Source organism: Manduca sexta, chromosome 18, assembly GCF_014839805.1.
Source record: "Manduca sexta isolate Smith_Timp_Sample1 chromosome 18, JHU_Msex_v1.0, whole genome shotgun sequence".
In the NCBI taxonomy this organism is placed as follows: domain Eukaryota; kingdom Metazoa; phylum Arthropoda; class Insecta; order Lepidoptera; family Sphingidae; genus Manduca; species Manduca sexta.
The window spans coordinates 6,178,065-6,190,015 of record NC_051132.1 but is presented as its reverse complement, the minus strand read 5'-3'; the positions used below and the strand labels follow the sequence as shown (position 1 = coordinate 6,190,015).

The 11,951-nt window shown below is 31.1% G+C and overlaps 1 protein-coding gene across 1 annotated transcript; it reads right to left on the bottom strand.

Moving 5' to 3' along the window:
• Nucleotides 1-6,980: 6,980 nt before the first annotated feature.
• Nucleotides 6,981-11,725, bottom strand: LOC115452905. Its single transcript, XM_030181529.2, has 4 exons — nucleotides 11,148-11,725; nucleotides 8,677-8,756; nucleotides 7,944-8,146; nucleotides 6,981-7,602 (listed from the first exon to the last, which is right to left on the bottom strand). Exons 1-4 carry the CDS (start codon nucleotides 11,258-11,260, stop codon nucleotides 7,477-7,479), a joined length of 522 nt encoding a protein of 173 aa, XP_030037389.1. The 5' UTR covers nucleotides 11,261-11,725; the 3' UTR covers nucleotides 6,981-7,476.
• Nucleotides 11,726-11,951: the final 226 nt, after the last annotated feature.

The following is an 11,951-nucleotide window of genomic DNA, read 5'->3' as shown; positions in this document are numbered from 1 at the left end:
TATAACAAAGCACATATTACAAATACAAAAGTACGTGAAGATTTAGCATATTTGTTCGAAAAATCCAAAATCTATAAACGGCCTTCGATGACTGGCATAAATAGACCACGAGATGGTGGGTGCATACAAAAATATCGGACTTTCGGATGAGTGCTTAAGGCCCTCGAAACCCTAGAAGTAACTTAAAGTAAAGCACATCATTTTTATTCCGTTAAGGGTTTAACAGGCGGAGTTGCGAGCACCCTACTATCAAAGATCATTAACTAAATCATACGCGTAAATTATCAAAACGCGTAACTGGCCGCCCATGTCCGCTTTCACAACACTTTCGTGTTGTGTAGGCCGCCTCCACTTTCACCTTCGTCTCGGTAAAAAACACATCCGGCTGGTTGCGAAACATCTCTCGCATCCACGCTCGCTTCTCGGAAACTATGGGTTTCAGATGGTCAATGGCGTGTTCTAGAAATATTACTAAATTTTATTATAAAGTATGAACACATATAAGGTGCGGGGTTTCTGATTTTCATTTGTAAAGAAGTATCTTATAAAAATGAACTAACATTAAATAGTAAGTACCAAGTATAACTAGATCATAGTTTTCACAATTGTTAAGACGAAAATTTATAAAAAAAATTGGTCATGTACTTCCCCTGAAGGATATATTTGTCAAAAAATAAAATATTAGTTACCTTTGTTGAATAGAGGACGGTTGTAAATTCCATGTTTCTGAACTTACTGTTTGATAGTGTAGCCTATTAGTTTTATTTTTTTATTAAGTAGATTACATTAATTAATAATTACGTTTAAAATATTGTCATTATTTTTCATGATAATTCCATTCTTTTATAATAGATGGTTAATTCAACATTTTATTCAATATTAATAGAATTTATATTACAAGAGTACATCATTTTATCTTTATTTGTGCATATCGAGATTTGTATTAACGATCAAGATAATTCGTGCAGATTTTCAATTGATAATGTAGCAATAATTTATTCTGTATTATCAATAGTAAAAGCAGTTGAAATTGATTTGTGATTTTAAGATTTTTTACTTTTATATGTACTTTCATATTAATGTATCCATATTTAATACGGATTTTAATTTATTTGTACAGAACTTTGTACTCTATTTTATTATGAGTTATTTTTTATTAGGTTTTGTTCGCGACTCTGCCTGCTTGAAAAGATTTTCGGGATAAAAATCCCGCTTTATATTTTCCAAGGATAAAATTGAGCTTTTCTTTTAAGGCACACTTCTCGCAATAAATAGGTGAAAACCTCATTAAATTATATGCAGTAGTGTTTGCATGATACCTGTACAAACATCGAGATAGACAAAATTCTAAAAACTAGTGTTTTGGCTTCTGTTGCTGAATACTTTTGAGAATATATTTTTTTATCTTTAACTGTAAGGTTACAATTTGATCAAAGGTACGTACGTTAATGGAAACACAGTAATCCTTGAAAATAATGAAATGTTCCATGAAAACAAATTAAGGAAAGTCCTTTTCATGACTGCATTTTATCATAAAAAAATATTAATCAATTGTGTTGTTAATATAACATTTTCGAAAATATAAGATAATCGTTTGTCTTAGTATCGAAAATAGTTTCTTTTAATAGCAATCACTCAATAAATACATACTATTGCAATTGTTGTCACAACCAACATTTCATTAAATACAATCATCAATCATTTATATTAAGAACTTCACATAAAAGTATATGGGCATCTAATCACAGCCACACCTGAAAAAAAACGGAAATCTCTCATCCACCTGTTTCTGTTGGTCACTACCATTATCAACCTACAAAACATTGCCACGCCAGACAATAATCGATTCTATGTAACTGGTAGAGAGTGAATTTTTTAACAAACATGATGATGGGTTAGGTTGTTTGTTCATGGGGTTTTAGACCATTGAGGGCACAATGTTTACTCGATCTCACACTGTGAAAGCGAGAGAAAGGTGCCCAGGCGGACGCTGGCATTGAGGCCCAAATTCCGTGCCTGGTGAAAGATGTTCTTTTTTTACTTAATAACGATGACAGGTGAAGTTGATGCGAATTCAGTTTTTCCCAAACCACATAATGTGGCTTTATATAGTGATATGATAAAAATGTATAAACTCACACTCATGCTTTTATTCTCCGAAGGGGTAGGCAGAGGGGCAACTAACATACCCAGTTTTCGCCGTGTATATTCCGACCCATGATGTCATGAACACAAATTCCGGACTCCGGGATAATACTGAGTAGAAAAAGCCAATATCACTTTGCCCGACTGGGGGAGTGAAACCGAAACCTCAGTATTTCAGTTGTACCGTAATACAGATACGACAGTGAGACAGTCATGATAAAAAAATATATTATAGATATTTATAATAACTCAATAGAATCCTGTAACAGTTCTGGTTATACGTAACTTTTTGGTAGTATATATTAGGTTTCCATATTTTACAACTAGAGACGTACCATTCCAGTTCAGTTATTATTATATATCAGCTACTGTATTTACAATCATGTTCGGAATATTAATTTTAATGAGTCAAAATATTGAATATTGTTTGAAATAAAAATAATGGTATTTATTAAAGAGTTCATATTTTCAAAAACGTCTATATGGCTAATAAACTCAAGAACTTTTAGTGTTAACTGAATCATTATTATCTATATAAAGATCTTATTACAGGATTTGTAACAAAATTTGGTTCGAAAGCAAATATATTAAAGTTATTTGTTGGGGCCGATGTTAAATTTTCGCATTTTTTTTGTAAATTCATCATATGATACTCTGATGTATTTATAATATTTATTTATCAAATTTACCATAAACGCAATATTCCTTATGAACTAAGACAAATAACTCTTAGGTGGTAAAACATGCTAATAATATTAAATTGAGATCATAAGACAAAAACTATTCCTCGATTGATTCGTATAGAGTAACAGTAATAGTGTTGTTAATAAGAAAAATAATTACAGAGTTAAAGTGATTTAAATATCAGAGAATATTCACTAATATTAAAAATACTGTTAAGATTTCAAAATTAATTTTAAGAATTTCGTTAAGATTGAGCAGATTTCGGTGGACTCTAAAATTTTTAAGACTTAATGTATTTAGCCGATATCCGAAATAAAAATTCGAATTTGAAAATTCGATATCACTATTTTCGTACACCAAAAGCAAAACCCGGTTAAATATTATAAAAACCAAGGACCATTGATTTAACTTTATGTTTTATGGAGGTAAATATAGTTTTATGAGTAATTTACATATTTAAATTGAATTAAATTATATCTTGTCGTATATTTAGACATTATTTCACTTAATATTAGTTAAGGTCTTTTATAAAATTATTTCGAAATTTCGGTTAAGGTAGAGCAGTCGGAGATAAAACTATTTTTGGGGAATTAACGCATTTTACATCTTTCTCTAGATTTTAGCTATTTAGGCACGTAATTTAATCAAAATACTCGGATATAAAAGCTCATAGAAGCATATTATAAATTATGGGTTTTCGAAACCTATTATCATCTATCTTTTCTTAACAAATAAATTATAAAGTTATTACAGTTACGCGATTATTCGTAAACCAATACATTTATTTATACCAAAATTGATATTTCACATTCAGATATTTCATATTTAGATTACTTTTCTATTATAAAGTAAGTAAATAAAAACAATTATGGATGATTATATTTATACTAATAATAAAACTGAAGAATTTGTTTGTTAGATCGTGTTAATCTCAGGAACTGCTAAACCAATTTTATTTTTTTCATTAATATGAAGCTACTAACTCTTGAGTACAATAGGCTACTTTTTATCCAGCAAAAAACATTTTCACCCGGGCTGAGCTGCAAACAAAATCTATGATAAAGTTTCATTCATCACAAACGCTGGTTGAAAATGTGTAAAATCACTAAAGAAAACGGATGACAAACACTCGAAGAATGTAGAGTGAGTGAAAGTGCATCGCACACTAACGTGGATTCTCTGTGGGCGTGGAGAAAGTCAGCTCTCTTCATAATGACGATTGGGGAAGCTGTGGAGTCGAATTGAAGTTATATTTTTTGATAATTTGTATGAATATTTAGTCATAGAATTAAATATATGGGAGTAATATCTAATTTTTGGTTTATAATTACGCCGGTCACGTTTGTTGATTAAGGCTGTGCACTATAAAAAGCTAATATTACCATATTAATGAGTAAAATAATGTTACTAAAATATTTTGTTAGCTTAAATACAATAATACTTAGTAAATATTATGCGATTATATGCAATCTATTTTGGACTTTGTTTAAATGTTCTATACACAAAAAAAATATCTTTATAAGTCCATTATTAGTACATAAACTGGCTTAAAATATAATCCTTATAAATTTGGATAAAATAAGCGATTGAAAAAATAATTTATTAATGATATTGGACTAGTGATTTTCACCGAAAAGATATATTTTTTTTTTCTAATTCTAATGGAAACTCCACTGCATTCATTATCTCAAGGCTACGTTTATCTGTGCGAGTAGGTGAAAGGCGTGTACACACACTATCGTACTCACAGTCCCGTGTTTGTGTGCGTGAAGATGCTATATCGTTTTTTTACGCATTCTACTATAATGAAAACTAGTATAAAAGTGTGTAAGTCTGTTTGCGTCGTTTAGTTTCTAAAATGTCGAGACGGGAGGATGACTTCATGATTTTCAGCGATGGTGAAAGTTCATTACCAACACTAATCACGTGTTGAATAAATTACTGGAATTTATTTCGGTCATAGATCTGTAGAATGGATGTCTAATGTTTAAGAACTATAGATTTTTTTATTTATTTCTTGCTTTAATTTTAGTATTGTAGTCATTAGATTTTATGAGAAATAATACATTCATGAATTCATGATGCACCCAAATTCTATTTTTTAACACAGTAATAATTTCTAATATAACATTATGAAATATGGAACAGAAGTAAAAAATAACACAGTCAATATAAAACCTCGTCATTTTGAGACTGCTTATTTAGGACGCATCCATCGTCCAAACTATATTATATTCAGACTTATGTTTAGCAAATATAGATAAATATTACATATTTAGTCCTTGCATGTCATTAAAAGTAATTTAGAAAGATGATTTCATAACTTGGGGACGTTATGGGAACTGACGATAAGTGAATAAGAATAAAGTAAAGGAAACCAACTAAAACTTTACGAATAGAGTAATTAATGACTAACGTAACAACGCAATATTAATTGGGATTGTTCCTTTGATCACTACTAGTGTACGCTTATAGCATTAAATTTGTCGTTATATTTGCTAAATTACAAAAAAAACATCGAATAATCAAGGTAACTACGTCTAGTAGTAGTCTAGGCATCGGAAAATGTGAGGTACTATTTCTGTATATACTGTTTTTGTATAGCGCCGATAGATGGCGTAACATGTAGTCAACAGATGATGTTCAAGATTATTCAAGTGAAACAGAAAGACAATGATGCCAACGATCTTGAGACAGGTTATGTAAAGTTATAAATGTAAGGGAAAATGTATTTGAATTTTTGCTTAAGCATATGATTTTTCATGTTTTAAATACGGTATATTATGCGGATTTTATAAATTAAGAAAGTTTACTTTTAGGAATTTACCACATGATTTTCTATATGTGTCGGAAAAAAGCAATTGTAATCAAGAAAAATAAAACAAAATATCTGTCAAATAATATAATTTATTATGTATAAAAATCACGACTTATATCTAATGAATACAGTCTTTTGAATTTCAATATTAAATACTTATAAAATATTAAATAATCTGACTTAAATAACGTTTGACAAATAACACCCGTAATGTGTTTTCATTCATATAAATTAATCCGTTTATAAAATTCGTACCCTGCACAATCCATGCTCAGTATTTTTACATATTTTTAATTTTTAATGAACCACACCAATATCTAATAAGAAATATAAAATAGTTTAAAAATAATCATGTTAGACATAAGTGTGCGTTTAGCCTTAAATTAATGCCACCAATGTTTAATTTCCTAAAATTTAAACTATAAGTAAAAATAACATAAAGATACATGCACCATTACATTCAGCTTTATAAATAAAATTAATAGATTCTAGCTTCAAGCGTAAATTAACTTTAAATTTAAATCTTAGAAATATAAAGATCATTGGAATTATTTAGCAAAAAATATTTTTTACAAAAAATACTAATTTGTACCTAATTGATTATGGAATATTTAAAGTACTATTTTATTTTGTATTTATAAATATACGCATCATTTATTTGAAAACAATTCGCAAGCTTTAAAAATCTATTATTTTTTTGAGACATTGTCTAGCAGTTACCCTTTTTCGTAAATATAATCTCTTACATCTAAAATTTAAAGCACATTTTCAAATGAACACAAACATAGGCACCAACTTAAATTCAATTAAGACTGAAATTTGATTTATAAAGCAAATTTATTTTAAAAAGCGATACTGTGCCTGAATATGAAAATATTATTTGTCGAAAATGCAGTACAGTCACAAGTTTGTATAACAGAATACTCTGACAAAAATGTAGTTCTCTGCGTATGTTGTAATTGTAAAACTTACCCCGAGAATAATATTTAAAAAAACTATAAGTTTGTGATAAAAGCGTTGAATACCAAACATAAAGTTGGTAAAACTACCACCTTCATCCTCATCACTCATTAATTAAACCTATAAAATAAATATTATGTTTAATTAAATAGTTAAATAGTTTAATGTTAAGATCGCCATTATAATTTAACAACACACAACAGTCACACAAACACGCTGTTAAAGATTAAATATTCGTATCTACGGCTTAATATTTTTTCAGTCGAAATTGTGGCTTGTAAATAAATAACAATTTAATTAATTATTAACGTTTGCGAGATTTTGGATGCTGGTCTTATAAAAAAAAATATGTGAAGTTAAATTGTATAAAAATAATTACTACTACTTAATTGCATCTTTAAAATATGTATTCAAATCGTTTTAAAAAAATAAAATATAAGCACTTCAAATATGACACTAGAGTGCTATCATTAGTACTTGATCAGTTGACATATTGATGTCATATATGGACGTTTTGCTGCATTAAATTAACGAAAAGTTTCAAGTGATTTAAGTATTTTGAAATACAATATAGATCAGTTTGATCATCGACCGTCATAAATCGATAAAATTGAGCAATAAAGAAAATCGAATCGATGATGCGGAAATATCGACTAACGTTAACTAATATTTCAACTGAAAGCTGCTATCGGATAAGTGTGGAAGCACCCTTAGATTATTTTATCTTTTTGATTTTTGTTGCATTATATACCTTAACATCTTTACAGGATCGAGCACGCTTAGATTATTTGTTATCTTCTCGATTTTTCATTACGCTATAATATTATATTATTTTTTTATAAGATCACTTTCAAAATTTATTTAGATATTTAAGAGACTATTTGAGCTTTATAGGCGAGATCGTTGGCGTCGGTAGCTGATCTGCCGTAAGGGTACGATGCGGCTGATGCTGTAGGCGATGACCATGACTGCGGGGATGATTGGAAGCTGGCGATCTGTCGAAAAAACTCATTATTAATCTAAATAAAAGTTTTAAAGCTCTACATAGAGCTCCTTGAAGATAAGCTTTTTTTAGACTTGTAAGTATAAGATTCTGGAAGGCATTTGTGTATCTGGAACAAATTTTTTGAGTGATTACAGCATAATTCAGAAAATAGTACATATAAGCAGAAATATGCGAATAGATTGGAAATTGGTTATTTTTCTGACTATATTGCATAAAATGACTACTTTTCTTTATACCTAAATTAATTGAGGAATATTTTTTTAACTGTCATCATCTATCATGGTATTAATTTTTTCGTTATATGTTAATGTATCATTAGTAATTACTAACCTTTCCACTAATACCATTGAGTCCACCACCGCTGAGCAGTTTCTGGACGCCTAAAGCAGCAGCAGCGAGGAAGGCCAGCTTGGCAACCACCAGCGCCTTGGTGACCATGAGCGTGAGACCACCGAAGAGAAGCGCCACCACGGCGATCACCTTCACCCCAATACCAGCTAACAGTGGCGTATACTTCTTGATTTTACCACGCGCTAGGATACAAAATTAAATTGTAATACGAATTAATAAGGATGAATTATTATTAAATATATAAAATTAATTCCACGCGCTACAACACAAAATTAAAATATAAAACGAATTAATAAGGATTATAAATAAATAAAATAATTTTACTTTCTGTTTCTTTCATCACGAGTCGTAAATAATAATTGCACTTGACGCTTGCAATGAGGCGCGAGGTGGCCTTGACCGCGCGTTACGTGATCTCACGTAATGGGTCGATGGCCCCGTGACTTTCATTGCAATGGACGATGGACATTCCTTGTATTGCGTGTGATCTTACCAGTGAAAATGTGTGTTTGATATTGTATTGTAATTTTTTTAAATATCGAATGTTTCTTTTTTTAATTTTTAATGATTAAAAAACTTTTTAGGATATCTAGCCAGTGTATTTTTTTTTAAATATAGGTCACAAGTTCTCGTTAATTTTTTTTAGTTTATATTTATTTATGTGAATTTATTATAAAAAATTTTAGTAAGTGAATTATTTTTATGTACTTACCTTCTTCAAACGTTTGCACCGCATCTTTCAGTTCCCTGGGTTCGATTTTAACATTGAGTTTGTCTTCGCCGTTTGTATCCCTGTTAAGAAAAATATAATTATGAATTGAAATATAACTGATAAGAATATGAGAAAAAGAACAAAGAATATACGAATAATAAAAGAAAATTATAATATAAAAACCGCGATGAAATAGTTTTAATTCAAATGTATTCGCGTAAATATAAAAAATCATTAATATTATGAATTTCCAGTCATTTCAATCTAATAGGGCTCAAAATATACAGAAATGTGTCGTAATGCGGGATTGAAGGTGGGACGTCTCATTTTGTCATCGCTCATTTTGTTACCTTTTAATATAAATTTAATTAAAGTCGGATTGGCGTTATAGGGCCATAAAGTCACCTACTATGACATTATACAATGGAAACAGCTTAATAAATCCCGATGCGTTAACTGAATCTACTTTTTGTGATCTAAATATGTTTGGATTTATGATCCGATGACGAATTTTGCGTGTCTGGAGATCGATTCATTAAAGTCAAAAATGAATACTAATTTCTATAACACTATGAGTTTTTCTAATACGTAAATATTGTAATGATTTACGAACGAAAAAATTACTCTAACCTAAACATTGTTCCACTACGATTGCAATAAAGAAATGTGCAAATGTTGCAAACAGGTCGGCATAATTGTGTCGACTGGCGAGAGGTAATTTCATCTGTCATCAGTCGACACTACCAGGACCCTACTCCACTTACCATCGGGCGCAGATGGTTTCTTTGCAAGGGCCACATAAAAAAGGGTTTTCTATTTATTTAAATCAAGGATATATAAAGCGGCGATAGCCTAGTTGGGTGTGGAACGGACTGCCGAGACGAATGTCCGCAGGTTCCAATCCCAAGGGCACACACCTCTGACTTTTCTAAAATCATGTGTGTATTCTTTGTGAATTATCGTTCGCTTTAACGGTGAAGGAAAACATCGTGAGGAAATCTGCACATCTGAGAAGTTCTCTATGAGAATTTCGAGGGTGTGTGAAGTCTACCAATCCGCACTAGGCCAGCGTGGTGGACTAAGGCCTAATCCCTCTCAGTAGTAGAGGAGGCCCGTGCTCAGCAGTGGGCAAATAATACAGGGCTGATATTATTATATATAAAATAATTGTCAGCTTGCCAACATAACGATAGCTACAAAAGGGATATTTTAAGACGCGCGTATTCTGGGTTTTTACGGTCTATTGTTAAAGCAACGATTATTTGAAGAGGTTAGGATTCATAAATTTTTGGTTACCAGCTGTAAAGAGATAAAAAAATCTTAGTTATTATGTCAGAGAATGCCCAAAATACAATAGCAAATCTGCCACTTCATGACGTTTATTTATGTCTCTATCTAGCCTAGATGACGTTTTCCTTATGCGCGCACGGCAAAGTGATACCAATGCACATGATGGTAAGGAAGGGGACGGTCTGTTGGAATTGAATATGTACAGAATGATCCCGGAACGAGACACACTTATGTAGGGTACTATGGCGAGATTTAGCACCTTGTGTACGGTGGTATATGGACGGATATAAAATATATCCTACCACCGGTAAAGTTGTTGCCACTAGCGTTTAAATATAAAACTTTTTAGTAAATTATTGTTATTGAATTTTTTTTTGATTTGTCAAAAGGATCGTACAAGTGAAGGCAATCAAGAATTGCCCTGCCATTGTGTATGTGTAGAGGGAGATATTTTTAATCAATAATTACGTTCGTTTATTGCTAGCAATAATTGATACGTTAAAATGAGGCGTAACTCGAAAGTATTACCAATTATACGTATAAAGAAACTAGATTGTAAGATAGACTTAAAGACATGGTTAATTTTCTAGTACAAGTCAGAAACAAATCATTCAAAGTAAACACGCATTTTGTTGAAACAGTGACCAGCGCGTGACGATTGTCAGTTGTCACACGTTGTCAGTGCGTAACAAATCACTGACACGTTCACTGTATTGTTATAATGATTTTCACTTCCATTAGGAAAGTTTGTTTATTAGCAACCGTTTTCGTGGGTGACTAAAGCAAGTATTAAGAAATTTATAAAATAAATTTTGTTTAAGATAATTTGTCATAAATTGGCGAGTTTAAGTATACGATATAAAGCAGTTAAAGCAGAAGTCTAGCAAATTATGTAAACCTTTCGAGGAAATGGATTTATAAAACTTCCGACGATCTCATTGACTACATAATTCAATAATGAAACAACAATTTCAGTGATATATTGGGAGATAACGGTCCATAACCTGGACAAGCCAATCGTAAAGCAACAATTTCAGCTGCCTACAGTGTAATTATTTTATTAATTTTTCTTATAACTAGCATGTTATAGATTATAACAAGTCACATTTCGAGAATAGACCTCGCTGATATGTCCTTGTAAAGTTTCCCACTGCACCCCAAGTAAATCATGATATACTCACTTCTCCAATACAACTCCAGAAAACAGCTCAATTCTGCCATCGTCTTCGGTACTAGGTCCGGGCGCCGCGCTGCAGGCTGCTACCACCAACAGTATCAAACACACTGCACGCATTTTCCCAACTTTCCCTAATATTCCCGTTGAGGAGTTGTTGTTTCCGCGTCCGAGGACCAAATGAGAAGCGCTAGGGATATTGACGGCTTATATTCGTGGTAGGGCCAGGCTCATCCGAAATTTGTTCCGCGTGGGACGAATAGTCTTGGTGCTTGTTGGTTTTATTTAACTAGTAACGTAGTGTCATTGTTTGCCAGTTACTTTAATAAGTTAGATTACTAAATCCTAGTAATATTAGATGTTCTTATTGTTTTGAATAAAATAATATGTAATAATTACCATAAACATAGTATAAAAATGTCTAGTTTATTTCGGTGGTCTAAGGAGGTATTTATGTTGAAATGTTTTGTAAAACAAAAATTCTTTCCTGTCTCAAAATTATGAGAGTTTGGACCTTAAAATGGTCAACTAACATAGTTAAATGCGAGATAGTGTGCCACTAGTGCTTTTTGAGAAGAAAAATCGTTCAATCTAACTTAGCTTGCGTATAGAAGATTTAAGCAGAAATTTGTGTAAACTTTATCCACGTTATTTGGCGATGTTAATTACTTAATTTATTATAATAATTAAATTAAATAAAATATCCACATTAAACCGGTATGCCCACGAGACTATTTTGAATCCAGAAAAGTATCAAAACATTTAAGTTTCGGTATGTTTTGTTAAACTTTCATTCATATGTTACTACGAC

Bases quoted from the DNA above. Each gene is read 5' to 3' on its own strand.
- LOC115452905 (XM_030181529.2), bottom strand. From the start codon at position 11,260: ATGCGTGCAGTGTGTTTGATACTGTTGGTGGTAGCAGCCTGCAGCGCG. The intron at 8,757-11,147 runs GTGAGTATATCA...TTTTCTTAACAG, and splicing joins TCTGGAGTTGTATTGGAGAA to GGATACAAACGGCGAAGACA. The intron at 7,603-7,943 runs GTTAGTAATTAC...TTTTTTCGACAG, and splicing joins TCAATGGTATTAGTGGAAAG to ATCGCCAGCTTCCAATCATC.